Source organism: Diospyros lotus, chromosome 14 (assembly GCF_014633365.1).
Source record: "Diospyros lotus cultivar Yz01 chromosome 14, ASM1463336v1, whole genome shotgun sequence".
NCBI lineage: Eukaryota > Viridiplantae > Streptophyta > Magnoliopsida > Ericales > Ebenaceae > Diospyros > Diospyros lotus.
This window is the reverse complement of record NC_068351.1, coordinates 35,406,447-35,434,169: the sequence shown is the minus strand read 5'-3', so window position 1 is coordinate 35,434,169 and position 27,723 is coordinate 35,406,447. Positions and strand designations below refer to the sequence as shown.

Sequence of the window (27,723 nt, the reverse complement as noted above, 5' to 3'; positions counted from 1 at the left end):
GATTATCCTTGCAATATTAATTTTCTATATTTATAAGTCATTCAAATCGTAAACACCCAACTTTATAAATAGGGGTTGAAAACTATTATATGGAGTATGATCAATTACATACTGTTATTTTGCTAAAATTATCAAAGAACAGTCGTGGACTAGATATCATTATGGCCGAATCACGTAAAAACTCTCTTAAGTATCGTTTGTTATTTATGCTATTTGTTTATTTTATTTGCTTTCGTGTTGATTTTATTAGTGCAGGTCGACGAATCATGATTGACCAATTTTTAATGTCGACACTAACCAATTTCTCTCTCTGATGTTACATTTGAGACACTCTCACAATGCAAACACATTTAGTGTTATACATTGACAACAACATATATATTAATTTAAATTCAAAATTCACTTAATAATATTAAAATGAAGACAAAGTCATAATTAAGTTATTTTGAGATTTATATTAATACGTAACATAATAATTTATGTTAATAAAAATATAAAAAAATTAAATTTGAGTAATTATATGAATAAAATTAAAATATAATCGCAATTTATTAGGAAATGAAAAATTTAAATATAATTTATCCATAATTTGGAGGTCGTACGTTGCCGCGTGACGTCCTCCAACTATAAATTATAATCCGTTTTACTAATCACAGTCAGAGAGCAGAGCCTCCGCGGTCTTCTTCTATCCCTCGCTCCAAACCCTAATCGTGACATTCAAAACCCTAGATCTTGATTCGTTCCTCTATTCCCTCACAAGATCAAGCTGGAAGATGGATCATTCATGGCGTCACCAGCCGCCAGTCCCAACGCCGTCTCGAATCCTTGGGAATCTATGCCCAGTCTGTTCAATCTCTCACTTCCCATTCTGCCCGACATCACACACCATCCCATTCCATCAAAACCTTCCCGGGTTTCAATACAACAGCCACTCGTTCCGAAGGTCGTTCCCCGATCCATTTCTTGACCATCCCGGCCCCAGCCGCGCTTTCGCTGGGCATCCCGGCGACCGGCTTGGTGATCCGGTTCCTTGGCAGAGAAACCCTAGTTTGGATTACGGAGATGGCTTCGATCCCAGGTATGATCAGGGAAGTGGTGGGCCTGGGTTTAAGAGGATGAGGGTTGAGGAGAATTGGGATAACTCATCGAGAATTCTGATGGACGACGAGCGGAGGTTGAAGTTGATTCGCGATCATGGTGGTCTTGAGAGTGTAAGGTCGGATGAATTCAGCGGAAGTAGAGAAGATATGGCGTTGAAACGGTCAGCCAATTATGAGATGGAGGGCTATGGAGATCGAAGTTTCGGTGATTTTGATAAGACGGGGACCTTTTTTGACACACAGCCTCATTTCAATCCCCCTCACTACGGCGAGGAGAAGTCGTTTGGCCAACGAAATTTGCACGGGAACGGACAACTAGAGCAACACCAATACGGCCAAGTAAAGAATTCCATGCCTCCATCCTTTCAGACTAATGGCTACAGTGGCCTCTCAACTCGATATTCCACTAACGTCGAGCAGAGTCGACAAGGTCTGGATGTGGCAACACTTCATCATAAAGGAGGAGTTTGGCGTAATCCAAATTTGGAAGTGATTCACCCAACTGCCAATCTTCCTGGCGAGAGCTACCACCACAACGGTTTCCAACAGAACAGGCCTAGTGATGCTTTGTCTACAAAGGAATCCCACTATTCTCATGCACCTGGATGGAATGAGACTTCGACTTCAAGTGCACTACATAATGAACAGACACTTGAAAACCCAAATGCCAAATCTTGTCCTCCCCATCCATATGCAAAACAGAATCATGTGCTGCTGGACCGTGATTTTAATTCTCATGGCCAGATAAATGACAGGGGACCATCATATGATGATAGAGTTGCGTCGAGTGACGGTAACCAGGATGCAGTTGCACATCAGAATATGCTCATAGCACGCAAGATTGACCCACTGCATTCCAGGAATCAAGTTAGTCAACCACCAATACCTGCTCGTGATAAATTCATCGCTGAAAATTCAACTCCTATGCATCCTTCTCGATTGCCTAGTGTCCAGCCTCCTCTTCCTGCTTCTCCACCACCACCTCTTCCAATGGACCTTCCACAGCACCCTTTATATGAGCCACATTCCTTGTCTTCACCAGCCAAAACCACCCCTCCATTATTTCCCATTCCTGTTAGTTCTGCAGCTTCTACACGTTCACCATATGCTGCAATTCCTGAAGCTGATAGTATGGCGCGACCCTATTTTCCAGACAAATCCCATTTTCATGTTTCAATTGGCATTTCTCCTGAGGTATGCATAGTCAAATCCTTGAACCTTTCTTTTGCTTTTTAAATCCCATGTAAACATCATTCATGCAGTTGAGTCATCTCTTGCTATGCAATTCTGTGTGTGTGTTCTGGGCTTTTTCATTTTGTTTTGCTTTAATGACTGTATTATTTTTTAAGTGAGAGAAGTTGATATTCTGCACCATTTGAAAGTTGCTTTATTTTGCACCTCTCAATTTTATAGTGATTAATTACAATATATGGGTAACTTGAGAATATAACACTCTGAACTTGGTTGCCACTTTGTTCTCGAGAGAAAGAAGTAAACACAAAACAAAAAATTTATTTCTGATATTTGATTAAACCACTTTGTAAGGTAGATTATTGAAACTGATATTCTAGATGGGTTTAAAGGGTTTAATTCACTTTTTCATTCTTGTCAGAAAAGGAAACCAACCTGGTCCTCTCACTCTTGTGAGGAGATTGAATAGTTGTTCATGGAGGGAACTCTTTTGTTGTCTTGGAAATTTAATAGAGCAACGTGGCATTAGCATTTCAGATTTTTGGCATGGACAACCAAGTGAAAATTTAGTTAAACTTTTAGCATTAATTTATTTGAATTTGTGTTTTTTTTCAGAATTGAGTTTGAAGGTTATAAGGCAATGAAAGCTTAGGAATCCCATCTTTGTACTGATAATGAATAAACATTGTTCAGAAGAGCTTTTACATGTTCTTATACGTGCTTTCCTTTAGCTATCTACACTTGGTTACCCTTGTGATTTTTATTATAGAAGAAGTGCAATATATTTCTGAAAACTACCATTGTGTTTTCTAGGAATTTCAAGCCCTCAACCAGACGTCATCTACAAAATTCTTGGGAAAAGGCCAAAGGACAAATAAGCCAAAAGTTGTTGATGCTCTTCATATATTTAAGCAGCCACATCGAGCAACCCGTCCTGATCATATTGTGATAATCCTTCGGGGCCTTCCTGGTAGGTTGATTTTTTAATTTATTCATCTGAATTTGTTTGTCCTAATTGCTTGAGCTTAACGGGATAATTTTAACCTCATACTTTTGAATTTGCTGTGTAGCATATTGTTCATGTGATTAATATTTGACTTCATTCTTTCCTCAAAAATTAAAGAAAAAAAAGATATATGGGAAGATACATATGTACTAGGTCACTAGATTTTAAGTTATGTATTATTTTTGTCCTTTCTGCCATTAGCTTGACATGTTTTCCATGTGTTGGCTTATCTTGAATAATTGAATTGATATTTCTATTATTGTTTTGTGTATGTTAGATTCATTTACAGCCTGCTATCTGGATTAAATAGTGATGGGATAAACGTAAGGATGGGGTAAAATAGTGATGGGACTACATAATCATGCCCAATGTTTGGTAAAGGAGGTATAAACTAAAATAATCCTGCCCCATGTTTGGTAAAGGAGGTATAAACTAAAATAATCCTGCCCCATGTTTGGTAAAGGAGGTATAAACTAAAATTATACCTATCCCATGTTTGGTATGTCAAATTGTGAATGAGGTAATAGGTGGTCAATACTTGTCAAATGACCATTTTTCCCATTTTCCCTAATATACAAGTCAGCAGAAAATTCACTCCCATTTTCTTCCTCTCGGCTATTTATCACCCAGTTCTAATGCGTGATTCGGAACTCTGATACTAACTGATGTGAAGCCGCGATGGAACGAAACCAAAGGAACCCACAAAAGATTGAAACGAACCCCATAAAAGCCAAAATCGGATATAAGGCAAAGAATTCTCGACCTGTTGATTCACGAACCAAGAACCTAGATTATATTAAAAATCTAGACCCGTTGATTTGCGGAAACAAAAATCAAGAATTGTGTTGTTGAACACCACAAAAACTGCCTAGATCTTTGATAAGTTTAGGATTTGAATGCCACAAAGAAATCACTCATTTGATAAGTTCGAAGTTTTGTTCATTGAAAAACAAGATAGAAAAGAGAAATCTCTCCAATAAAATTCATCATCTTCTTTTTCCTCCTTTTACAATGAAAAAGTCTTTAAATAGGCAAAAATAATTAAATCCTAAATCTACTTGAAAACTAATAAAAATCCTAAACCTAGTAATAAACTAAATCCTAAATCTAATGGGTTTTTGTTAGCCTAATCCAAATAGAAGTAGAAATAACAAAAGTAATCCAATCCAACTACAAGTTGGAATAATAAAACTAATCTAATCCAACTACAAGTTGGAATAATAAAACTAACCTAATCCTAAATTACATAGGCATAAGTAAATAACTTGCTAAACAAGAATCCTAGTAAAAAAGAAATTAGTATTCATCCAATTCCTACATGGTTGATTGGATTGATTGATTCGATTGCGTTATTGTTAGTCGGCCCTCTATGATTCTCATCATTCCCTCCCTCTTCAAGACGATTCGTCCTCGAATCATAAACTGGAATGATCAACTTGTCGACATAGTCATGAATCTTCCCAGGCACTTGGAATGGCACCAAGTTCAAATATCACATCCTCGAAATCCTGCAACAAAGAATTAACCAAACTGGGGAGAGAGTTGTTAGTTTCGTGGGGCTTCTCATACTGATGTAAAATTATTTGTTGATTTTCCATGAGAGTCTTCTCAACCTCACTTTCTTCAACAATGAGACTCTTTTTTATCTCGCCCTCATCTTTTTCTTCAATTTCAATAGTATGAACATTCTTATCGCCACTATCATCCTCACTTTTTTTTTTTAAACTCTCAATCTCATGTTTTTTCTCTTTTTCTAGACGTTTCAGCAACACTCTCATGAACTTTAATTCTTTCTCAAATTCAGCCCAAACATCACACCTATGTTGCCAATCATGATATTTTTGTGGTTGCCTCCTTTCCAAAACTTCAAGCATCTTTCATGATATAGGAATGAAAAAGAAAAAAAAAAAAAAAAAAGGATAGACAAATACCCGATTTTAAAACCAAACCTCTGATACCAACTGATGCGCGATTCAGAACTCTAATACTAACTGATGTGAACTTGCGATGGAACGAAACCAAAGGAACCCACAAAAGATTAAAACGAACCCCAAAAAAGCCAAAATCGGATATAAGGCAAATAATTCTCGACTTGTTGATTCACGAACCAAGAACCTAGATTATATTAAAAATCTAGACCCGTTGATATGCGGAAACAGAAATCAAGAATTGTGTTTTTGAACATCACAAAGAAATCACTCATTTGATAAGTTTGAAGTTTTGTTCATTGAAAAACAAGATAGAAAAGAGAAATCTCTCCAATAAAATTCATCATCTTCTTTTTCCTCCTTTTACAACGGAAAAGTCTTTAAATAGGCAAAAATAATTAAATCCTAATTCTACTTGAAAACTAATAAAAATCCTAAACCTAGTAATAAACTAAATCCTAAATCTAATGGGTTTTTGTTAGCCTAATCCAAATAGAAGTAGAAATAACAAAAGTAACCCAATCCAACTACAAGTTGGAATAATAAAACTAATCTAATCCAATTACAAGTTGGAATAATAAAACTAACCTAATCCTAAATTACATAGGAAATAAGTAAATAACTTGCTAAACAAGAATCCTAGTAAAAAAGAAATTAGTATTCATCCAATTCCTACACGGTTGATTGGATTGACTGATCTGATTGCGTCATTGTTAGTCGGCCCTCCATGATTCTCATCAAGTTCATTCATTTGTGTTCCTCATATCGACCTCATGTCTCCACACCTTTATGGTGATAAATACTATGATTACAAATGGATATAACAAAATATATATGTTAAAGCTCCAATCCACAGATCAGCCAGTCGACTGGCAGCCCAGTGGTGGAATAGGATACATTAGTCCTCTGGCAAAATTGAGGAATTTATCAGACACTAGATATTTACTCAATCTAATCAGAAGTGAAAAAATCTTTTTAATTTACATGTGACTTTGATATCAATAAAGTCCTGGAATTTGGTGCAACTTCTCCCTTTCTTATCTATTTGGGTGGAAATGTTTCTTGCAAGTAGTACTGCATAAAGATGAATATTTTGTCTTGCATGGAAATCCAGGCTTATGATTTTATTGAATCTGAAATTTCTATGGATGAGTTATAATATAAAGCAAAATTAAAAGTTGCATTATAATTTCAGGTAGTGGGAAGAGCTACTTAGCAAAAATGTTGCGTGATCTTGAGGTTGAGAATGGGGGTGACGCACCAAGAATTCATTCCATGGATGATTACTTCATGACTGAAGTTGAAAAGGTTTATCATTAGCTGCTTTATATCCTGTTGATTTTGTGTAGAACTCTTAACCTCATGCTAGCTATGCCAGATATTCTCCTGATTGTCATCCTGCTGCCATCTTGTTACCCACGACTTACAGTTCGAGAGACTTCTTGAAAAAGTATCACATATCCAAGAGGAATATTGTTTTCATCTGTGCAGGTTGAGGAAACTGATGTATCAAAGCCCCCAGGTTCGGTGAGAGGAAAGAAACCAGTTTTGAAGAAGGTCATGGAGTACTGTTATGAACCTGAGATGGAAGAGGTAATCCAACCATCTCAAAATCTTAGAGTTTGAAAGAAAGTTGATAGAATGGAATTTTGGCTATAATGGCTGGTTCTGTTTACCCTGGACCTGACAGTGCAGCTGGCATTGCTTTAATTGAAATTAGGGCTAGCCTGTTTCACTTAATATTGTTGCTCTGGGCTTTTGCCTGATTGGTCGATAGAAATCACAAAGATCATTAATCACATTACATAAGTTAAATAAGTGTTGCAATCAGGATTGAATTATGGAAAGGATTGTCTTTCTAAGATTCTCAACCAGCCTATTCTGAGTATTGCAATTTTTCGTTGGACGGACACACACATTCATTTTTCTGACTTTCTTGTTATAATTTCTTGTATCATCTCCTGTTGATATGATATGTGGCTTTCTTTATTTATTCCTACACTCATTAAGTCTACAACAGGTTTATCGAACAAGCATGTTGAAAGCATTTAAGAAGACCCTTGATGATGGAGCTTTCTCCTTTGTAATAGGTAATAAGTTTCTGCCGTTGAACTTCCATCTTAATATAAAACTAAAAGCTTTATTACTAGTGCTTTGAGCATTTATGTTTCTTCCCTACTTTAATTTTGTATTTGTTTGTAATGCTATTTGCTTTGGCATTGTTAAGGTTTTCATTTCACTTTTTGGGCTTGGTGGGAGTGGGCAGTTTCTGATATCTATTCTCTTGCTTCACTAGTAACCAATCCAACTTGATGACTTTTGTCTTAGAGCTTATATGTACTGATAATTCTGTTTAGTTTGAGAAACAGGAGGGTTTTGACGTTCCTTCAAAATTCTGAGACCTTAGGCCTAATTAATAGAAGAAATGCTGGCTTGTCATGGTGTATTAAGTTCAAACATCTAGTTTATTATAGATTAAGTGGTGATGCAGTGCTTAGCACTGCCTTCATTTTCACTAACCCCAGATGCAGTTATGTTCGGCAATTGACCCATTTGTTGCTGGTATGTGTGCCTCCTCTTAGTGGATGACCGCAATCTGCGGGTAGCTGATTTTGCTCAGTTTTGGGCAACTGCAAAGGTATACTCTCAATTCTCTCTTTCTGACAACCTCAGCGAGTATTTCTCTTCTCATTGTCCTTTTCTCTAGGGATTTAAAGGTCTGAAACTCCTCATCCTTGTATTTGCATTCCCTTTAGTTGGTCTCAAGTTATCTATATGAAGCAATCAATTTTAAGAAAACAGTGTTGGTAGTAGTTGTTTGTCAACATTTTGTTTTCTATTTTGTATCTTGACTTTTATACATATGATATGATTACTGTTTCCATTTGTTTCTCTTTAAATGCATGAAAATGCTGTTGATGAAATGGAATGCTAGAGTAGAACTTTCTTATAGCAGATTAGTAATAGCTTCAGAGATAGAACTTTCTTATAGCAGATTAGTAATAGCTTGAGAGATTTGTGATTGATTTAGTTGGGGATATATTATCATTAATTGTTTATGTTGGCATGGAGCTCTCTCTCTCTCCCCCCCCCTCCCCCCCCCTCTACCTACCTACCTACCTACCTACGTACCTACCTATTTATCTATCTATCTAATCTTGGTCTTTGATGATCATTATTTGTCTAGTTTTTAGAATAGAGTTAAAAATATTAAATGAGGTCATTTATTGATTTTTACTCATTTTCCCATATCTTTTTATGAGTGTGCCAGTTTCATTTTTTCCCCATTAACATTTATTGACATATTGGAAAAAAATTATATATGCCTAAGATATTTTGGCTTTGGGAATATTCGAAGTACTTCACTTCATAGGCTTGGTGCTGTAATTTTAGCTGGTTATTGTTGAACTTTTTTCTTGCCAATAAAAGGAGAGTAAATTGTCTTAGGGGTTTCTGAGTGCTTGGGTTTTAAGGGTTGCTCTCCTTCTATCGCTGCCCCATTTTGGTGCAGAACTTTTAGACATTTTGCTTAGTGATAAACAAACTGTACATTGTTTTAAATGTTTCTTAATACTTGGTCTCAAAGGGGTGGTCGCCTTTTGGTGTATGCTTAATAAATTGTCCTTACATTGAAAGGATCGTAAGGATGCAAACTGAGGCACTTTGGCAGCATTTGAGTCTGCCAGATTATAGCAGTGTGATAGTCATGCCATACACCTTTCTAGAGCGAGTTGATTTGTTAATATGTGCTTTCTAGTCCTCTAGAACTCATTTGCCTGTAACAGAACAAAATGGCCAGATGGTATGGATGTTGCTTCTGAGACAACCTGTTGAGGAAAGGTTATCTATGCATCTGTGCGTCTCTTTAAATAATTTGCTTGTATACCTGCCTTGTGATGGGCGTATTTTTTCTGGACTGCATAGGCAACCACCAAAGCTGTTAATTCCTGTAGTATTGATGGTTTTATATTCCTGTTTCAACACTTGTATGAGATTCCATTGGTTATTATTTGCTTTGTTCATTTTCTTTTGTTGCTTGAATTTCAGAGATCGGGATATGAGGTTTACCTATTAGAAGCTACCTACAAGGATCCTGCAGTGAGTATAACTTTCGTTTCTAAGAGAATTCAAATACATTTTGTGCACTTGTCCTAAAGTGTCTATATTTATTTTCCATTTTTTTCATGAATGAACACTTTGTGGATACATTTGTGTCCATAATAGAAACATGTGCACCTATCACTTTAACAAATTAACCCATGTAACAAGTTTGATAGAGTAAACTGGAAATAACTATAAAATAACCAACGATCCACATTTATGTCCATTGGTCTTTCTCCTCTAAACTTCTTAATTCATGGACTTTGTATCTCAAAACCTTCCAACTTCTTAATAACTATTGTTAATCTAAAATGTATTTGTTATGTGAGAGAATGAAGAAATAGTTTCTATTTCATGTTCTCATATAAAGATGTATTTGTGTAATGTGTCATTGCCATGTTTCCATATTTGTGTTTCTTCATCTCATATAGTAGTATTTTTATTCATCATCAGCATCAGCTGCCCCTTATCCTAACAAGTTAGAGTCAGTGGCACTGTATTCATAATGTTAATAGACTTCTAAAATAGTAGTTTGATTATGGGGTTATAAATTTTGTACTAGTATACTTGCAAAAAAGGGGAAAAGTTGTACTGGCATAGTTTTTTGAAGGCCTGTTGTTGTTCCATGTAATATTTTTACTCACTATCTGTCTAGCCATAGAAATTGGAGAGATTTGCTTTGTGACTTGTTAATTCTGATCTTTTGTGTAATTCTAGGGCTGTGCAGCTCGGAATGTGCATGGGTTCACCCATGATGACATAGAAAAGATGTCTAGACAATGGGAAGAAGCACCATCACTATACTTGAAATTGGACATCAAGGTTTGTATCAATTAGGTTGCAAATTTCAATTTCGGTTATAATTACTAAAAGCTCATAGGTAGAATGCTATTAGCCCAAACAAAACACATGAAGAAGAAATGTAGGAGGAACTAACCTGAATCATGATATTTTACATTGAATTAAATAGGATATGTTTTATGGCACAAGAATATTACCTAGTAAAGCACCAACACAAGCAAAGTATGAGCATAACATAGATAAGGATGTTAAGAGGGATGTGCAGCCATACTAGAAAAGATAAAATTACAAATTAGGCTCGTCGTAAGGTTGGGGTGGCTCCTATTAAATATAAGATGCTTGAAACATGATTAAGATGGTTTAGTCACGTGAGAAAAAAACTAATAGAGGCTCCCTTGAGAGAGTGGATGGATTAATGAAACAAGTTTTGGTAAAAGAGGTATTGGAAGACCAAAAAAAGCTTGGTGGGAGATTCTTAGGTATGCTATGAGATAATTTATGAAGGGCCATACATAAGGTATCACAATAGATAAAAATGCTTGACGAGCTAGAATTTATGTAGCCATCCTTCTTCCTAGTGGAATTAAGGCTTGTTATGTTGCTGCTGTTTTATTGTTTTAAATAGTTGGATACCTTGACTTACCATATTTTCTTTAATTTTTTGTGTGAATTTTCCTGGCATTGCAGTCATTGCTCCATGCAGATGATTTGAAGGGAAGCGGGATTCAAGAGGTGATTTTTGTAGATTGTTAACTTTTGAAATTTGAATGCTTTTATATAGATTAGGAGGTTCTTTTTTATTTGTGGTGTATGAATGTTCTTGAATTTTCCATTCCTTCTCTTTTTGTTTTGTTTGTTTCTTTTCTTTTCTGTTTTTTGCTTCCCTATTTTTGGATTTCATGGCAATTCCTAGTTTAGTACTGTTACGACCCTAGGGTTTGGCTCGGGTTTAGGAAGTAAATTGGTAAGAATGCAGGAAAGAAAGAGTAGAAAGGGAGGGAGAGAAATAACATAACAGAGAGAATTAAGGGAGAAGAGAGGGAAATCTAGGGAGAGTTAGGAGAATTGAGAGAGGGAAATGGAATTCAATTGTCATTCAAATCATTCCTTCTTTTAACTACGCCAACCTCTTTATAGGCTTACAATTGAAGGAAATAACATAAAATACAACCAATTGACTACTCCAATAGCCCCTGGTCACTGTTTATACAAGAGTTAGTTATTCCTGCCTAATTTCTAAACTTTTATAGTTAACCCTAACAACTTATGCACTGTGGATTTCCCCCCCAAATTACAATCATATCCCCAGGTTCGTAACAAGTACTTGGATATATATATATATATATATATTTATTGAGGTTTTGTATGGAATGAGATAAAAATCTTTGGCCTCCACTATAATTCCCATTGGAGGTATTTTTGAAATCCAATGTAATACCTGATTGTCATCCAAAACATCTTTATTTTTGTTGTTGCCTAAATACAACAATAAATTTGTAGATGTGGGTGAGTGTTTGTCGTGAGTCTTGAGTCTCCGGGCGACTTGTGAAAAAAAGGAAGCGGTTAAGGGGCGTGGGGTGTCTCCTGCACTGTCTCTTTGATGTTGTTAGAGTTTTTTTGTCTCGAGTAAGGATGATGTTCGCCTTGGCAGTGAGTACGTATTATTATCTCAGAGGGTATAGATAGGCGGTGGCCAACTTTTAATTAGAATTTAAGTTGGGGGTAAACCATGCCCATACCCGGTTATGTAATTGCCTAGGAGTTAACGCCCTAATTTCTATAAATAAGGCAGAGTGCTAGGCGTTTAGTATGCATGATATTCACTAAAAGGCTTAAGAGAAAAGGTTGTATAATTAGTGATAGCTCTTCATAATCTTGTATGCTTGTAATCGTGGGCGTTAAGGCTGTATTGATCTTGTTCTAATTAATCAAAGAAGGCTGCTCTCGGAGAGTTTTAAGGCTGGATGTAGGGTTGTCCTAAGGGGGAATTTGAACCAGGATAATTTTGTGTTGTTCTTGCGGTTTGGTTTATGTTTCTGTCAATCTTTCAATTCTATTCTTCTGTAATTAAATTAATTTTTTAAATTCAAATTGAATTTGTGAGTTCGTGCGATAGAGAGAGGTATCATATCCATCTAAAGAATCTGTTTCCAGTGCTCCCAAGATAACAGATGCTTAAGTCAGTCTTCCTCTGAGTGAAGATGCATTAATAGTAGAAGTGCAGTAGAATTAAAGTTTTGAGCATACCTCAATCGGAGGGATTTTTCCCTATTTATAGAGGGAATTTGACAAGTGGGGGTGTATTCACGTCTCTCGGGATCATTCTTCTAGATTTTCAAGCGAGCACATCGGAGGTAAGTCTAACTCGTTCTTCATAGTTTTCATGGCATGAGTAATCTTTCAAAGACCATATTTGAGGAGTCTAATAGTCTTTTGGAAAGGTCTCCCATTGTCAGGGGAGAGCCTTCTAGGTTCGAGTGACCCATGAGTCTCTCGTAGACACCGAAAGAGGCTTCTGGGAGAGGTCACTTAGTCCTTCTAATAGGATTTCTTCATATGAGTTGACGCAGCGTGTAGCGCGAGTGTGAAGAAAACACACCAAAATAAATACTTGAAAGAGCAAACTTCAATGGCCGAAGCTTGGCTTTCAAGAAGACGCAAAAACAATACTGTTTTGCTAAGAAAACCCAAATAGGTTGCTGAAATTTGATTGATTAAAACTTGATTACAAACTCTAGATTCTAGGCATATTTATAGTATTTGGCTAATCCAAATCCATCTAATATTTGGAAAACAAAATCCAATTAGAATTCTAATAGAAATAAATCCTAAATAAAATTTAACTAGAATCCTAATAAAAATAAAACTCTAATCAAACATGAAGTAGAATCCTAAATCAAGTAGAAACATGAAATAGAATCCTAAATCAAGTAGAAATATAAAGTAGAATCCTAAATCAAGTAGAATTCTAAAACTTAAGAAGTATTAAAATAATATTATGACACTACTATTTTGGTGATACTATTCCAGTTTAGTTGGGTCGGCCTTGGGCCGAGTCTTGATTGGTGACCGCATCATTCACCTTCACTTGAGAAAAATTCGACCTCGAATTTTGATCCTGTTTGGACAAATCCACATCCGATAAGTACGAAGAGATATTAGCCACTTTGAATGTTTAGAAATACCCATATGATTAGGCAAATCCACAACATAAGCATTGTCATTGGTCTTCTTTGGAATTTTGTAAGGACCATACTTCTTTGGCTTGAACTTGTTATGGTTTCCTGTTGGAATTCGTTCCTTCTTCAAAAAGATCATAACTTCATCTCCAATCTCAAATACCTTGTGCTTCCTATGCTTGTCAGCTGTTGCCTTATATTTCTTATTTGTGCAACTTTTGCTTGACATCTTCCTAAACCGCTTGAACTTTTCTGCCAAGAGAACATGAGCAAAGACATTCCTCCCCTTCTTAGCCATATCAGCATTGGCATGGGTCCAATCATCACCATGTTTGTTGCCTTCTGCCTCCATTGCATTATTACTGCTAGATTGAGGATGTTGAACCTTCCATCTTGAGCGCTTCTCTAATCTGGTAGATCTTATTGCCTTCGATTCAACCATGCCAGAGCTTGAATGAACTGTAGAAGGATTTGCTACCATGACCTCTATCTCCTTTACAGTCGCAAGTCGATCAGAAGAAACACCACCATCCTTGGGTTGCGAAGCAATGCTTGAGCCATCGGGACTGAAAAATACCCCAGTATGAGTCAATAACCTTGGAGTTTCTGTCATGTTAGCAACATAAATAAGACCTGAGTTTGCAAACGTTGAGGTTGCTGGCACAACATAATCTTCGAAATCAAGCTCCACTTTATAAGCTTTGGTTTGATTCTTTTCCACTATGGGTAACAAAGTATAACGCACACCTTCTTTCTCAAGCTGATATGTGTTCTTCCTACCCGAGTGCGTAGCATCCACATCAAATTGCCAAGGCCTCCTAAATAAAATATGGCAAGCATCCATATCAACAATATCACAATAGACTTCGTCGAAGTACTTACCAATAGAGAAAGGCACTCTGCAACGTTCATCCACATGTATGCCACAAACTTCTTTGATCCATCCAATCATGTAAGGGCTTGGATGTTTTTCAGGAATTAACTGCATCTTTGCCACCACATCTCTTCCTATGATGTTCTCTTGACTTCCATTATCAATAATCAACTCAAAGATTTTTCTTTTCACCGTACACCTCGTGCGAAAAAGCTTATGTCGTTGAGTAGTATCTTCATTCTTTTGAGATAGCATTAATTTCCTCACTACACAGGTATATTGCTCATGTCCATAATCTTCTTTGTCATCCTCCCCATCAGGCCCGCAATATACTTCTTCTTCAGCAACATCTTCCTTTTCCTTTTCTACAATGTTAACTCGAATGTTTCCCCCTGTTGTAGCCTTATTAGGGTTGACTGTATGGGGTGGATTGGAGGGTTGCGCTCCTTGAACCGACTTGCCTTTATCAAAAGCTGGTTGTTTATTTTCATTCCCACTATACCGACGATAGTTGTCATTACGAGATCTCTCACTCAACATTAACTCAGCCTTTAAAGCTAAGTTCCTTGCTTCTTGCACACTCAGAACCATCTGAACCCCAATTTTATCACGAATAGCAAGCTTCAATCCATTCAAGTAACGAGCTGCTTGTTGATTGTCACTTTCTGACAATTGGTTTCTCTCCGCCAATCGCAGAAACTCAGAGGTATATTCATTCACACTCTTCATTCCCTGTGCACATCTTTGATAAGTTTCAAACATATATTGTTCATAGTCAGGGGGCAAAAACCTACCTCTTAACAGCTGCTTCATTCGTCTCCATGTCTGAACTGGTTGTCGGCCTTCCCTCAATCTTGTTTCTCTTAATCGCTCCCACCAAACAGATGCACCGCCCTTCAATCTGTAAGCCACTAACTTTACTTGTCGTTCATCTGGGATCTCCATGTATTCGAAAAAACGGTCAACCTCAGTGATCCAATCCAGGAACCCCTCAATATCAAGATCTCCACTAAAGGTGGGAATATCAACTTTTAGTTTATACTCATCATTGCCCCAGTGGTTGTGCTGATGCGCATTCCTCCTAACCCCTCTACCACCAGGGTTAGCTATTGCTCGACCAAAATCATCCTCTTCATCGCTATCTTCAATCACTGGTCTTCTAGGATTAACAAGGACATGATTAATGGGTGGTCTTCTCGCTCCGGCTTGATTCACCCCATTATTCAGGTTCCTGTCATCATCAACTCGTAGTAAGGTGCCCAATTGGTTGCTCTGTTGCTCCAATCGTTGCTGGATAGTACGAGTTACTTCCCGCTGTTCTTCGATTGCTCTCCAAACTGTGAACAACCCTTGATCACCGTCACGAGGCTGGTTGCTACCGTTACCTTCAAGATTGGCCATCTGATTGGTTGATTAACCGCTCTGATACCACCTGACGCAGCGTGTAGCGCGAGTGTAAAGAAAACACACCAAAATAAACACTTGAAAGAGCAAACTTCAATGGCCGAAGCTTGGCTTTCAAGAAGACGCAAAAACAATACTGTTTTGCTAAGAAAACCCAAATAGGTTGCTGAAATTTGATTGATTAAAACTTGATTACAAACTCTAGATTCTAGGCATATTTATAGTATTTGGCTAATCCAAATCCATCTAATATTTGGAAAACAAAATCCAATTAGAATTCTAATAAAAATAAATCCTAAATAAAATTTAACTAGAATCCTAATAAAAATAAAACTCTAATCAAACATGAAGTAGAATCCTAAATCAAGTAGAAACATGAAATAGAATCCTAAATCAAGTAGAAATATAAAGTAGAATCCTAAATCAAGTAGAATTCTAAAACTTAAGAAGTATTAAAATAATATTATGACACTACTATTTTGGTGATACTATTCCAGTTTAGTTGGGTCGGCCTTGGGCCGAGTCTTGATTGGTGACCGCATCATGAGTCTTCTATGTTGAACTTGAGTGCCAAGATCCTAGTGTCATGACCCTAGGAGTAATAGAAGGGTAATATTGTTATAGGGTTACAATAGGTTGTTGGGAGATATTTTGTAATCTGTTAGGACTTAGGTTGTTGGGAGATATTTTGGGAGAGTCTCCTTTTCGATTCTCTCTATGTTTGCCTCCTTTTTTGCTAATTTCTCTCCCTCATTTCATTTCTCTTGTTTTGATTTCACCCTAATTCCAATCTCAACCCTTGGTAACCCTAGGAATGTGACAATTGGTATCAAAGCCAATCAATTCTCGACTGTGGTTCTTGCAATTCATAGTAGTTCTGGACTCAGAATTGAAGATGAACTAAGTTGATCATCCACAGTTGTGAACCCTAGCAATCCTTGTTCGACTTTTGAAGACGGAACATGCCAATGATCATTGATTGAGAAATTTGGAAGTTTCCCACAGTGATTAAGGTCTAGATTGTGAAGGCAGGTGAAGGCGAAATAGACCCGGACATCTTCGATGGTGATTTTGGAGTGACTAGATCTAGGACACTTCAGGTGAATGAGGCGATTTAGTGAAGCTGATTCTTGCGATCCTCAGTTGCGGAATTGGATGGAGGGTTTGCCAAGTCGTGGCCATTGGCAATCCTGATCGGCGGTTGAGTGGAGATCGGAGGGTACAATAGTCGTCAATCGGTGGTGGCGATAGCTGTTAGGTTTGGAAAAGCGACATTGAGCGGCTGGATCTTAGTTGCTGCTTTTCGAACTCTTGCCAATTCAACAACAAAGCAAGTTTGGCGAATTCTGTTAGAATCGAATTCTCGGAAGTCTGTAGTGGAGTCGGCAACTCCTTGTGGAATTGATCGTGTTTTAGTGAATTTAGGTTTGTAGAATTTGAGCGTCGAAATAAGTTTCTGAAGAGGTCCTTAGAAGCTGATTAAGAGGTTGTTATAGAGGAAGATTTTTAAAGTAAATTGAACTGTGGAGATGGCTATAGGACTTGGTGGAAGTGCGCAATCAAGGGAGAAAACACTCAAGGAGGAATGGGTTGCAACAAGAAATGAATTTGATAACCTCAAAAGAAAGATGGATGACTTGATGATTCTATTCTCACAGAAATTTTAGGTTAGTGTTTCGGTTGGATGCTTTTCTAAGGAGTACTCTGTTTCCTTAAATCAACTTAGAGATGAATTCAATAATCTAATGCAAGAAGGGTCTATAGTGGATATAAGGTCAAATTTGAGAAATTGAAAGCGCTGATGCTTAATTCTCAACTGACCTTGAAGGAATCTTTGTGTTGAAATTCATTAATGGTCTTAATGATGCGTTGAGATCTATTGTGCAAATGATGTGTCCTGCCACGATAGAACAAGCGGTTGAGAGGGCGAGGCTACGTGAAACGGGATTGGAAGCCATTTCTAGAAAACACAGGTGACAGCCTAACAGTTATACTAAGAGCAACCAACAGATTAGAGGTATTCCTAAGCAGTGTTCTAAAACACGCTAGACGCTAGTCAGGTGCCATATTGGGGCCTAGCGGCTAGGCCGCCTAGGTAGGGCCTAGGAAAACTGTGTTTTTAAGAACTGAGGTGGCTTCAGACGATGCTCCCGTACTCCCAATCCCATCTGACATCATTAATTTATATATATACACCTGTAATCGAATAAGCCTGCAACAGATACCTATATATATAAATAGATAAGAGATCGGATTGGTTGTAGGTGTATGTATGTATGTATATATATATATGATTGATTGCAAAATATATATACATGCAAATAGAACGGAGACAATGGGTTGGGTTTGGAGAAGAGAACGACGATTGGAATGATTCGGAGAAGAAAACGACAACGGGTTGCAGACTTTCTTGTAGTGGCGACGGCGTGGCGATTAGGGAAAGAGATGACGGCTGTAGGCTGTAGCGGTAACGACGAAGGGGAAGAATTAGGAGAATTAGGGATTTCTTTGAGGAGAAGGTTGAAGTATCACACGAAGTAGGGAAGGGGGGATTTCTTTGGGGATTGGTGTTGTTTTGTGCTTCGACCAAAATGACGTCCTCAAAAAAATTAGGCAACCTAGGCGGCTAGGCACCACCGGGGCCCGATTAATTTGGCCCAACGCCTAGGATGTCGACTTGCATGTATTCGTGGCGGCAAGGGGCCACCTAACACCTCGGTGGCACCTAAGCAGTTGCCTAGGCCGCGTTTTAGAACACTGTTCCTAAGATTGCTGAGGCCCTAAGATTAGGATTGGTTGTTGCAAGAAGTGAGGAAACACCTGAAATGGAGTAGGCCATTTATGATGACAAGGGAGGAAGAGCAGCTACTAGAGGAATTATTGAGGCTCCACCGGAAGAGAAATCCGTTGAAATGAATCTTGTTACAATTACCCAGAAATCCAAAGGACAACCAATAAATCATGATGAAGTGGCATGGGAACAAAACATTGATGCATTGGTGATGTTGGCTAATAATCGTGCCGAAGATGAGGCGAACCAGGATCCAAATCCTGTAGAATTGGCTGGAGTTTCTTTAGATCATATTGGCCAAGTTGGTACCTACTTTTTCTTAGCACTAGAAATTGATGAAGAGTGGCCAAAGATTGATGAAAAGGTTGACAGGTAGAGCTTAAGGGTTGTCTTCTTTGAGCTATGGATAAGATATGGAGAAGCATATTGTTCTTTCTGATCTTAAACAGAAGCGGGAACTTCCTTCAGCATGGTTTGCTGAATTTCTAGATCCGGTATCCCTATTACAACACTTGATGTTCCCAAGTCTTGCAGATCTTCTACCTGCTGTTGAACTACTCTAACATGCTTTGCCTCTGTGAATGGAACATGAATTGTTAGACAATATGCTGCAAACAATGCATAATTCAGAAGACACCAGTGATTATGATAAAGTTGTGAATGCTATATTCAATGAGAAGATTCTAAGCACCAAAGACCGCCATGAGAATGACAAAAGATTAGTTTAGAGTAGAAAGGATACTTTCCCTATCCAGTATGTAGATTTTGACACTAAAGTCCGAGCCCAGGTTGTTGCAGTAGCAGTGGAAGTAATTAGATAGCATTACACTAAGCATTTGGAGATAATACCTATGAGGTTGCTGGGAGATTCTCCATAGCTAAATAGGAGTGCTATCAAACTTTTGATTCATGGGGGAGACAAGATTGAGCTTGGCCACGAGTTGCAATTACCCTTTGTGAATTGGGTTGTTGCAAACCAAAAATCTTCTTCCAAACGTTATGAAATATCATATGTTTATCGGAGAGCAATTTGGTATGGGGCAGGAATATAGGTAGAGCATAGGCAGAAGGTGGCAGAGCTTTTGTCTTAGCTGGGCTCTTTGCATCTTCAGTCATTCGAAAGAAAGTCAAAAAGGGTGGTAATAAGACAACAACTTTGGCAGGAACTCAACCTTGCAGAAGCGATTGCAAATGGTAGGACTAAGGTTCTGTGTAGTTGCAGATTGGGACCTTCCTAGGCTACAAAGTGCCTTTCTTGCTGACAGGCTTACACTCAAGTCACTTGATGAACTGTCAGAGCTTTTCAGCTATTTAAGTGTGTGGAAAAGTGAGAACCACGTGTTTGTTGATGTCCTAATGCCACCAACTGAGGGATATCATAGTGGTTTTCTTTTTTAGATATATTCAAGAAAGGAGAATAATCCTACATCAATTGTGGAAGGGACAATGCTTGCTATTGGTGGTTGCTATGACTACCTGTTTCATCAAATATGGACTACAGGACTAGTGATTACCAATCAATTCCTCTAGGTACTGTTGGGGTTAGCCTTACCCTGGAGATAATAATTCAGCATTCTCCTATGGATATCAAACTATTTAGATATGATGAAGTACTAGTGTACTAGTTTGTTCTAGAGGAGGAGTTGGCTTATTGGAAGAATGCATGGAACTAGTCGTCGAGCTATGGGGAGTAGAACATTAGGGCTGAATAAAGGAACTGCCATGCAATTGGGAAGATGTGGAAAGAGAAGGTTGCTGTTGGACTACTTATTGCTACCATGCATTGGCATAGTTCATGTATGAAGATCCAAGACATTGCTGGGACTTACAGATCAATGGGAAAGGGAGTCTTCACATGGAGATCTGCAAAGACAACATTTTACAAGTGCAAGGAAAAGCAAAAGAGAAGGAAGATAAAAGCAAAGAGGAATGGGCCTAGAAGGAGAAAGAGAGATTAAACATACAGTGAGAATGAGAATTGGATAAAGAAACGATGGCTCAATGGTAATAAGTTTCTTGGGAACAAGAAACCTCTCAAGGAAGAGAGAATTGTCATGACCCTGGGAGTAATAGAGGGGAAATATTGTAATAGGGTTAAAATAGTTTGTTGGGAGATATTTTGTAATCTGTTATGAATTCAGTTAGATGTCAGCTATGCCTACAAAATAGCTACTTGTAAGAGGATGGGATGTGTGATGTGAAATGAGATTGAAATCCTTTCCTTCTAATTCTCTCTATCCCCCTCTCGGTTCTCTCTGATGTCTCCCTCCCTTTCTACTAATTTCTTTCCCTCCTTTCAATTCTCTCCTTCCGATTTCCCCCTAATTCCAATATCAGCCCTAGGTAACCCTAGGAATGTGACACCTAAGTTTTGAATCTAGGATTTTTAGTTGACAGTCATGGAATAAGAAAGAAAAGAAAGGAAGAAAGGGAGAAATAATAAGATTTAGGGAGAAAACAAAGAGAACAACAAAGGAAAACAGAGAGTAGATAGAGAGAAAAATGAGATAACTTAAATATAATTGCTTGATAATCTCGGCGCACTATGGCATAGCTTTATATATGGCTATTCCAATAGTTATTTACAACAGTTACCACTTGCACAATTGTAAAAATAACATTTCACTACTCCATAACTATAAAAAATAACACACTACTACACACAACTGTAAAACTTATTTCCTAATTCCTTTCCTAATTCTCTGATTCCCAACATTGAGAAACCTATGGGTATTCAAGGATCACCCAAAGTTACTCGATAGACCTAGTTGCTTGGGAGACCTGGAGGTCTCCTGGAGACTTCCTTTCTCAGGTTAGTCTCTTGATGAGTTTTAAACCTCTTCCTTCCCTTTTGGGCGCCTTCCCTTGGGCATGGGCCCATTCTAGGGCACAACAATTGTTCTCCATTCTTTCTTTTGGGTATCCCAAAAAAAGAGTTATCACTTAATCATTTGGTACTCTTTGATAGGCTTTACTCTCCCAAATTTCTGAGAGACTCCTCTCTTGGGCTCCCGGGAGACATCCTTCTCCCAAAATCTCATTTTCCCCCGTAATCAAATTCTGATTGGTTTAGATTGTATGGCTCGGATCTTCTAACCTTTCACCTCTCCCGGTCTTGTATAGTTCGGATCTCCTAACCCTTAGTCTCTTGTAGTCCTTTCTATAAAAGGGGAGCCTTGTACTTTTCTTCTTCAAACTTTCATCTTCTTGAGCAGCCAACTTTCAACTCTCTCGGAGAGCTTCAAACTTGTCACTCGTAGGGTTTTCTTGATACTCACCCGGTGCTTGCGTTATTCAGCCATCCATGAAATTTATAGTCACCTAGGGACCTTCCTTTTCCTCTGAAAGTCTTCTAGTGCCTTCGATTAGTGTCACGCAAAATTTCAATCTCTTGAAGTTCCATCACACTCTCCCAGAGACTTTCAAGGTACTCTTCAGGTGACTTCAAACATTCTTATTGGAGACCCTTTGCTAATGGCTAGGACAAAATCTTGGGAGGGCACCTTCTCCTCAAAGAGCTAGTATTTTTCTGGGGAGAAGCTCGAGGCTTGATGAGAGGGATTTAGTTAGGGTCCAAGAATTATTTCCTTTTCCTCCCAGTTTTACCATCATATTACTTAGGTGAGAGGAGAACTGTGTTGCCAAAGTTGCTAGGAATTGCATAGGGATTCACGAAACCTCTCTCATCTTAGCCCTCTGTCTTCCGATTCTTGAGTTTTGCATGCAACTTCTAAGGGCAAACCACATTGTCCCTGCCTAGCTTCATCCCAATGGTTGGGCACAATTGATTGGCTTTTCCATCCTATGCTATTAGAGGGATGTGGTCCCCTCAGACTTTTTGGGTGCTTCTACCATCTCAAAAGAGTGGATCAACGAGCTAACTTCTTCAATCTTTAGAGACTGGTGGACTTGAGAAGTTGTTCTTTGACCTACCCAACATGGTTGACAACTTTGAATCCCAATGGTTTGTGATTGAGCCCTCATCAACCTGGAGCAATCCCATTGCAATGGTGCTGGGATAATGAATGAGAGATCTAGGCGGAAAGGCTCCCCAAACCTAAGCAAGCTCGAGTTGTGTATCATTAAGCCATTAAGGGATTGATGTCTTAGGGGCCATGTCTTTTGCATGATCTTTTGACCCCTGAGAATATCTTGGCCGCATAATGGGGCATCCCTCTTGAGGATGTACCGGGACCATCCTATCCCCTACCTATGCCAGGATCATCCACACCTAGTGATGCCTCTTCGGCTGAAGGACTGCTCTTGTGGAGAATTCTATAGTGTATGTACCCTTAGGAGATGACTCCTCCTGTGGGGCTGTGGAAATGCGTGAGGAGGATGCCCTAGTAGAGTCCTTGGTGTTGGAAATTTGAGAGAGTAAAGTCTCTTGAAGAGTACCAAACAATTAAGTGGATACTCTTTCCCTTAGGATACCTGGAAGAAAGAAGAGTAGGGAGCAATTGTTTTGTCTTAGAATGGGCCCAAGCCCAAGGGAAGAGGCTCAAAAGGGAAGGAAGAGGTCCATAACTCATCGGGAAACTGACCTAAGAAAGGAAGTCTCTAGGAGACTCTCAGGGGTCTCTCGTGTGACCAGGTCTCTTGGGGTAACTTTAGGTGATCTTTGAATACCTGCAGGTTTCTCAAGTTCAGCATAGAATACTCATATTTAGAAATCCTAATAGAAGGACCAAGTGGCCTAGTGACATCTCTTGGAAGCCTCTCCCAGGGTCACTTGGACCCAGAAGTCTCACTTAGACTTCTCAAATATGGTCTTTGAAAGATTACTCGGACTATAAAAACTATGAAAAACGAGTCAAACTTATCTCTAATGTACTCGCCTGAAAATCTGGAAGAGTGATCTTGAGAGATGTGGATAGACCTCCACTTGTCAAATTCACCCTCTATGAATAGGGAGAAATCTCTCCAGTTGAGGTATGCTTGTAACTCTAATTCTATCGCACTTCTGCTATTACTGAATCTTCACTCAGAGAGAGACTGACTTAAGTATTGGAGGGCTCGCACAAGAGACACCCGTGCCCCCTAACTGCTTCCTTTTCACAGGTCTCCCAGTGACTCAAGGCTTGTGACAAACACTCACCAACAGCTACAAAGTTATTGTTGTATTTAGGCAATAACAATTTTATTGTCCATTATGCTTCTAGTTTTAATTTTTTACATGACTGTTTGTTGTTGGCCTTGTTTGCTGTGGTGTAGAATAATTAGCACTTATTTGATTGTAAATGCTAAACCTTTTTTTATATATCCATGGAAATTGCTGAAAAGAGAAGACGAATTGTATTATAAATTGGGAAGGAAACATAAGATAAAAACATTCATTATTTGCTCGAGGATATCTCGTCATCTGTTTTACCAAGTTAATGGTATCTAATTTGAGTACAAGCCTAGCTCATGGCCTTTTTCTCCTTTCTATTTCGTTCAAACTAAATAAAATTTCCGTATTGTAACTTATCTGTTTGATTCTGATGCAAATCTTCCAGGTGGACATGGACACGGATGATGGAGATGCTGCACGGTCCCTGAATGGATCTGGAGAGAGAAATTTGGACACACAACCTACCTTACAAGAGTGTTCACCTGACGGTATGGTTCAAGTCCAAGCACTTGTCCTCACAGATCTATAGGCTTATTTTCTTTCTGTTTTATGGCTATTATTCCTGGTATGGGAACTAAATTAAATTTTGTATTATCTAATTTTGCCTTTTAAACTATTTCTTCCAGTTACTATTATGGAAAGATTATTTCAGTCAGTGAGAACTATAAATTGGGTTCAAGGAACTGCTTTTAACCCTGATAGGTTCTTCCCAAATAAATGTTGCCTCTTCAACCATGTCATCTTTTTGCTCATACATTTCTCTAGGGCCCTATTGTGGATTATGGCTGTTGTTGTGAGGTGTGCATTTTGTCAGAGCATAATTTACCCAAGATACATTTGCTGCCCCTGATTTTGGAGAATTACACTGACTACTACTGTTTTAATTTACCTTCTGATGGAGTTTACTGGAATTGTTGTGGCCTTTTTTAGGGGACGGTGCTAGTAGATATACCAAAATAAATAAATAACTAACAGATTTTTTGGACCTGTTGTATGTGGCATTCTACTTTATAATTTGCCTACTTTTGAAGGGCTTTAAAAACTGTGAGGCTCTACTAAGCACCCATTAAAGAATTTTTGTTTTACAATTTAGCACTTCATCCACATACATAATTGATGATTAGTTTCTTCAATAGATGAGAAATGGAATGCTGGGGAAGACCATCCAAGGGAGGAAGTGAAAGAATTGGGCAGGAGTAAATGGTCAGATGATTTGGATGATGATAATGCTAAAAAAACTGAAGCTACCAAAGGGAATCGTAATGCTCTTTCTGGGCTGATAAAGGCTTACGCCAAGGGAGGTAAATCTGTACATTGGGGTGATAAGGTACGTGTTCCATATTACATGTTTTTGTTAATTAGAGATGTTAATGCAACTATTCTACTCTCCTCGTTGTCAATTAGAGTAAAATAGAAATTTCATTAAGTTTTTGTCTGTTTTTAGTTAGTGTTTTTGTTTTGTTTTGTTTTGTTTTGTTCTGTTTTGTGCATTTGAGAGATTTTGGAAGTCTCCATTAAATAAAATGAAACAGTGATTGTCATTTTGGGATAAACTTTAACTATTATTTATTTATTTTTGCTAAGCTCAAGTAGGAGAATTAAATACTAAAATATGTAAAATATGAGTGTAATTGAGTTGAGAATGGGTGTACGTTAATGCAAGAAAAGATGAAATTAGAAATAAAGTTATTTGTTATAAGGTTGAAGTGGTGTTTATGGAAGATAAAAATGTGGAAGACACATTTAAGATAATTTAGATATGTGAGAGGAAGTTCTTAGTAAAACAGGTGGATGAAGATTAAAAAAAACTTGGTAGGAAACTCTTAAACATGACATGGGATATAATGGTCTTGTAAAAGATATTATCATGGATACAGATAATTGGTGAGCTAAAATCTGGATGTGCATTTAAGGCCTGTTTTTGTTGGTACAATTAATATTAAGAGTGCTGATAGTTAGGTATTCCCTGGCGTCATAGTTCAATCTTATGTTGTTGCACCTGTCACCAATAATTAGAAACGTGTCAGCAAACTCAATATTTACTGTTCAATAACTTAATTATGGAGTATGGACTGTAGTGAGAGGATACTGCGTAGTGTATCATAGTGTAATTAATAGTCCCCCTCCAAAACCCATACACCCCCCCACCAGGAAAATATCAGGGGCAAAAAAAAAAAAGAAGCAAATGTGTGCAGCCTCTAGAATAACTTGAGGCTGAGAAGGGTAGATCATCACCTTGTGACATGAGGCGTCCTTGTAGTTTATGCATGTGTCTGCAGTTGTAAGATAAGGGCAAATGAAGGGATTGAGGGGGCTACTCAAGATTTTAGGAATCAGCTTCTGGTCTTCTGTCCAAAAATTTCAGGTTTGGGACAAAATCTGTATCATGGAACCTTGAGAGAGCAAATGACTAAGTGTGTTCTGTTAAAGTTGTTTGGTCAGAGGCTCCTACATGCATTGTTTAGGACTAGAATGGGTTTAGAGAGCAATATGGGAAATTGCAAGCTTCCTTGGTTGAATTATTTTTCCTGTTTCTGGTCTTCAAATAGCTTATGGTTCAAGCCCTTCATCATTTAGATAATTTTTCTTTGCCCCAAACTTTTTCTTTTGATTTCTGTATTTCATTTTTTGCTGCCTGCTTTTTCTTTCTTGCAGGATGGCAATACTGGGTTTTCCATAGGTGTGGCAAGAAAAGTAAATTCGTCCTTGGTGATTGGGCCTGGTGCAGGATACAACTTGGTGAGTTACCCACCTACCTGGCTATCCCATTTGGTCCAAGAAAGAAAATTCAATAGAAAATGAAAATGCATTCTTAGATGCATGTGTGTGTGTATATATATATATATATATATATAACAGTTATTTTTGTTTGGATCTTTTTTTCCTCCTCGTGAACTTGCAGAAATCGAACCCCTTGCCTGAAGAACACGTTCCAACCCCAACGTCAAGTAGTGGGGGATCGAAGAAGAAAAGTGCATTTCAAGAGAGAATTCGTGAAGAAAGGGCATCTTTTAGGGCTGTTTTTGACAAGAGACGACAGCGAATTGGCAGGCTCGACCTGGAGGACGAATAACCAACGCAAAAGAAGTTGTTCAAGATTATACCACTGGGGACTTAGTGAGGGCAACCGAGACTCTTTAACACGAGACTTAAAAGAGTCACCAACACTGTCACCTTTGCTTGGGCTACAGCAGCACCAGTGTTGCAAGAGAAGAGAGGTTATTTTGGAAATGTTTTTGGCTGTTCTAGTTGTGTGTCCTTGTAATTGTATTTGCTTGATAGATATTAAATAATTGTAAATTAGTTATGCTGTTCAAAGGAATCTTCAGCCCTGGTTTTTGGAGGAACATCTGTCGTTTTTGATATATTACATTGGTTTTAGGTATCAACGAGTCATTATTAAGTAATCAACTAATAGATTTATATGTAATCAGTTCTTAAATATTCATTTAAGCAAAAAAAAAAAAAAAAAAAAAACATAATTGAAGAGGTAGCTCAAGCAATTGAAGTACGCAACGTACATACTAAAGCTATAAATTTACAGAAAGATTAGGGCCAAATTCTGTATATTCTGAACAATAAAATTGCATGTATTTTAAGGTACTGAAGTCATTTAGGTACCTTGGCCCAAATGGGATTTTCTAGCAGGTTTATTGTGCTTTAATACCAGAAGATAAGATTATTATTTTAGTAAGTGGCTTGGATTTTCAAGACTGTTATTGGGGAAATCTTGATATAGATGATTCAATGAATGCTATGGTTAACTTTGTTGAAATATCTACTTTGCATTCTATGGATGCTCCACCAAAATTTAAGTCCCAATGCAAATTAGATCGTCAAAAGAAGAAGAAGCAAGCTAAGTCGACGTGATGGTTAGTTAGCTTGTGTGCTTTTGTTGCTTCCTTTTATTACGTTAGCTTTGTTGTGTTTGTTCGGGGTATGCTTGAGTTTATTTTGTGTAAATTCTTCTAATTTTGTGTGTAACGAGTCTGTTCAATTAGAAAAAAAATTATATGTTATTAATAACCATTAATGGTCAAATAAGGATGGCGGTTGTAATTGCAACTTAATTAAACAAATTTAGACCATTAATTCCCATCTTTTACTTGGATGCCACATATCCTAAGAGCAACTCTGAACCATTCGCCATGCATGCATGCATGCAAGCACGCACGCACGTACTCTTCTTCTTCTTCTTCTTCTTCATCGGCTTCTCCTTGTCTTTCTTCTTCCTT

At 37.9% G+C, this 27,723-nt stretch overlaps 1 protein-coding gene and 1 pseudogene across 1 annotated transcript; both read left to right on the top strand.

The window, feature by feature from the left end:
• Positions 1-659: 659 nt before the first annotated feature.
• Positions 660-26,970, top strand: LOC127789667 (uncharacterized). The gene is made up of 13 exons (XM_052318613.1): positions 660-2,294; positions 3,105-3,265; positions 6,425-6,533; positions 6,717-6,818; positions 7,246-7,315; positions 7,808-7,863; positions 9,273-9,323; positions 10,044-10,148; positions 10,815-10,859; positions 23,874-23,976; positions 24,625-24,815; positions 26,144-26,227; positions 26,391-26,970. The coding sequence occupies exons 1-13, from the start codon at positions 774-776 to the stop codon at positions 26,559-26,561; spliced, it is 2,769 nt and encodes a 922-aa protein (XP_052174573.1). The 5' UTR covers positions 660-773; the 3' UTR covers positions 26,562-26,970.
• LOC127789672 (eIF-2-alpha kinase GCN2-like) lies at positions 16,134-23,099 on the top strand (annotated as a pseudogene).
• Positions 26,971-27,723: the final 753 nt, after the last annotated feature.